General features: G+C 28.3%; 1 protein-coding gene across 1 annotated transcript; it reads right to left on the bottom strand.

Moving 5' to 3' along the window:
- Positions 1–3,119: 3,119 nt before the first annotated feature.
- LOC133811472 (methyl jasmonate esterase 1-like) lies at positions 3,120–4,393 on the bottom strand. Its single transcript, XM_062246174.1, has 3 exons — positions 3,921–4,393; positions 3,693–3,824; positions 3,120–3,616 (listed from the first exon to the last, which is right to left on the bottom strand). Exons 1-3 carry the CDS (start codon positions 4,368–4,370, stop codon positions 3,326–3,328), a joined length of 873 nt encoding a protein of 290 aa, XP_062102158.1. The 5' UTR covers positions 4,371–4,393; the 3' UTR covers positions 3,120–3,325.
- Between the last annotated feature and the right edge of the window lie 260 nt (positions 4,394–4,653).

The following is a 4,653-nucleotide window of genomic DNA, read 5'->3' on the forward strand; positions in this document are numbered from 1 at the left end:
ATTATCATTCATTTCTCTATTAATTTATTCTGATTACTGATTAATAAACGTGTCACAAGTGTCACAAGTGTTATAAATTGTATAAATAATGCAAGATTGTAGTAATTAACTACTGAGGGGAAGAAAAAAAAATGTTCATTTTTCCCTGATATAGGCTATATCTCTGCAGAGAAATGGTTATAGTACTTACATTTAGACATTAACTATTACCTCGATGTATTGTCATGAGTTATATCGAAACAAATTACAATTACTCAGGGCTACATATGCTCAAGCTTAGTGTTCTCTTAGTCTAAGAAACCTCTAATTATAAGAGTTTGATTAAAATTATATGATGGGTTTATTCTTAAATACAATTTTACTAGGACACTAAAAATGTTAGAACCGACCCTGCTACCTAATTAACCAGGGTTAAACTATAGCTAAAACTATTCATTATGTAACTTGAAATTGCTTACTTAACTGTGTAACATCTTCAATAGATAAAAAAGAGCCATAAAATGAATAAATTAAGTCACAGTCAAACTAGTGATAACTGTAATAAAATAAGTAACAAACGGTTTGGGTAAATTTTCTAAATTGTTTTGTGTGTTTAAAAGCTCTTGATGAGAAGTAATAATTTTTTACATATTTCTCCATAAAGCTTTTTTTTTTTTTTTTAATGTGGAATTTTTTAAATTTTAATGAAATATTTCTTATTTCTTTACTTTTTTAAATTATAATATCCAAATATATAACTAATAAACATATACTCTTCATTACTTCTATCGTGGTCTTAATTTTTCCCAAATCTGATTTTGGGCACAGGTGGACCAAACATATGCCTAGCTAGGGCCCCACACAAGGAGGCCTGAAATTCAGAAAAATATCCTTTTTTTTTTACATATACAGAAATTCTTAAAATTTTGAGAATTATCACATTATATATAATTTTTTCAAAAATAGCAAATTTTGTATAAGGTATCCCTGATTTTCTCATTCACCATATAGAAATTAAATTAATATACATAACTAAATTATTGCGTAAATAAAAGTAATTATGTACTCAAATACGAAGCCAAATATTATATATATATATATACAAAGTTTTTAAAAATAATATATATGTGCAATTTCTCTAAGAGGGGAAAAGAGGTAGTTGAGTGGCTTAGAAAACATGACCATGTGATGAGTCCCATTGAGATGACCATTGCTTCATCTGGTGGATTCATCTCAATCATCCACCTTTGGAAACTCTTCCACTAGTGTCATGTCTTGGTCACACACAATGAAAACCCTTGGCACCCAACCATACTTCTCTTTGGTTAGTTTTACGTCTTTAATTACTCACCAATTCTTTATTACTGAACAAAACGTAAGGTCTCAACAAGGACAGCCCAACAACGAAATCCTGATTTTAATACATTCATATATAAATAATTAGTTGATCAATTAACTTTATGAAAAAGAAAATTAAAAATAAATCTATATATGTTACCTCTGGTGGAGAAAGCTGGTAAAATTTTGATGCCAAAATATTTGGCCCAAAAAATCTTTAGAATAATAAAAACTACCTTATGAATCATAAGGTACCAGCATGAAATGACTACGTTTGGAGGTTGAGTTAACGTTTGATGACAACGTCAAAATACATACAATAATTAGAGAGAAAAAAAATACCACGACAACTACAACACGCTGCTTCATGGTCTAGTTTTTCTTTAGATAGTAAGTGGTTATTTATAGATTTTCAAGTAGTATAATTTTAATCTTTCAATACTAATATTAAATTAAATGATCAAATAAAACTTGTGAGGCTTTCACACAAGTATTCACAATTTCTTTTTTGTTTTATAAAAATTTATATGTATATATATAAATTATTTATTATTATATATGTTTTGTCAATTATATATGATAGAAAAAAAAAATATCATATATAGGCAGCAATATATCCCCTCAAATTTTTACTTATATAAAAGGAATATTATAAAATTATAAAAACAATATAATAAAATCATACATAGCTCCTTAATGATAATAAAAAAAAAAGACTTAGTCTGATCATATAATTATCCTAAGAGAATTGCTAAAGGGTATTATTAGTATTCAACACTACAAATAAGTGACATACTATTATTAATGTAATTTAATATCGGGTCTCACACATTTGAGTTTAATAAGAATTAGGAAAGATTGCTAACCATGTAGTATTGGGCACCAAAAAATGCCAAATAGTATTTCTCTTATCCTAAGTATGTAATGCAAATTATACTTAATGAAAATTGAATGTTCCAAGAAAAGTAAAAATAGAAGTAAAGGAGATTATTATATGGTGGAGTTTTTTCTCATGTCAAAACAATATATTATCCATTACAGTCAACGTTTTAATTTGGTTGTTGTTATAATTTTTTTTTAGTGCACTTCTTTATTATAAGAATGTAATTAAATTAAGTAAACTATATGTGTTGCCTATAATTAAGTTTTTTTATACAACCTAGCGAAAATTAAGTAATTACGTGTTGCTTCTGACAAATGATACTTGAAATCTCTATTATAGTACGAATATAAAGAGAAGAAACTCAAGTTTTAAAATAATAATAATTAAACTAAGTCAAAATAACAAAATTAAAGACAACGACCTTTTTCTCTCTCTCTCTCCTCTCTAACAGGCTTACTTTGCTTATATAAATTTATATAAATATAAAAAGAATAATTAGGATTTTTTAAATTTAAATTATACATGTGCCAGAGCAATGTTATATAAGCAGTCTGTTATGACCGAAACTATCGGAAGTTACATAACTCAATAATAATAGTAGTTTATGAGAAACTTTTAACAATACGAAAAATTTAGGGATACTATTTGCAATTAGTAATATTTCAGACTAAAAAATTCCTATTTATTCATAAAAAAAATTATATGGAATAGTGGAGAAATAGATCATCATATTTACATAAAAGGATAATAAATTAAACAAACAGGGTGTAGTTTGTCCTCACAAAATTTGAAGTTGGGAGTCTTCCATAGAAATCTATATATAAAAATTATAATAATTTCTTAATTTTTAAATCTTTTAATATTATACATGAAAATTTATTTTCTCATATATATTAATTTAATGAGAACATACACTGAATTAGATACTAATTTAATTAGTCATTAACAAGGAATTAACTTAAAGTTTACATATTCAAACCATTAACACAATATATTCATGGAAAGAGCATGAGAGAACTACTCTCTCCCTTCTTGCTTATTACTACACACACAAAACATATATAATTGATTAAGTAACTGTATCTTATGAACACCAACTCCAAAATATAAAAATAAAAAACTAGTTTAATTTGAAGAATATTTTTCTGCTATCTCCCCAAGGTGAGTAAAGAGCTTTAGTGGTCTAGTAATCATAACCATATGATCAGTCCCATTAATGATTTTGAGTTCATGAGGTGGGTTCCTCTCAATCATCCACCTTTGGAAACTCTCCACAGCTGTTAAGTCTTGGTCACACACTATAAAAACTCTATTAACTGATCCATACCTTTCCTTAGTAAATTTTACTTGTTGCTTCACCAACTCTTCATTAAACAAAGGGAAAACTCTCACCAATGACAGAGCAAGAACCAAATCCTGTTATTGAAGATGATTTTTTGTATAAATATATAAGATTGTATATATGTTGTATATATGTTGTGTTTGTTATTACCTGGGGTGGTGAAAGCTGGTATATCTTTGTTGCCATAAAATTTGGCCCAAAACTTAAAGCTGTTGGAGGGTTATTAGGACCATTCTCAAATATGCTTTTTGAATCCATTAAAGAACCTGTAGTTCTAGTCATCTGTTATAAAAAAAAAAGTTGAAGCTGTTGCATATTATAGTATAATATTGTATTAAATCACTATGTAGGTATAAATATATATTTATTTATTTATACCTCTTGAGATATATTGAGATAGTTGAGAGTAGGACCAGGCATAGCAGCGGTGACAAATACTGCAGCTGAAATTTTATGAGGAAAGCTTTCCATGGCAAGAGATATAATGAGACCACCTAAACTATGGCCGACCAGAACAACTTTATTAGCCGCTGTGGCTGGAAGTGACGCCATGAAATTCATCAAAGGCTTAGCGTAGTTAATTACTGAACCGTTGACTTGGCTAACTCTGCTGAGATCGATTCCAGAGGCCGTGAGATCTATAGTTGTAACATTATGACCTGTAGATTGTAAGAGAGTAGTCACCTTGTACCAACACCAAGCTCCATGACCAGCCCCATGTACCAGTACAAAATGACTATGTTTGGTCGTTGCATTAACGTTTGATGATGACAACGCTAAAAGACTTGCAATAATAGAAAAAACGAACAATATTGGAACACGCTTCATCTTTCTCTCCTATTTTTATGTATTGAATTTGAAGGTGTGCTCCTCTTATAAGTCTACCATCTTCAACCATCCGCCAAGTTGGACTTTGATAACTTCAAATGATCAATGATAATTGACATTATAATTTATCAACCAATAGGATACAGTTGTTAATATTTATATATATGTGTCATTTTTAAGTCATAAAGAACAAAAAAAAATCATTAGATGATTTCCCTATAGATAGCATAGCAAATTACTAGATAATTATATATACTTAGTTACACATACACTTGATTGATTT

This window comes from Humulus lupulus, chromosome 1, assembly GCF_963169125.1.
Source record: "Humulus lupulus chromosome 1, drHumLupu1.1, whole genome shotgun sequence".
NCBI classification, from domain to species: Eukaryota; Viridiplantae; Streptophyta; class Magnoliopsida; order Rosales; family Cannabaceae; genus Humulus; species Humulus lupulus.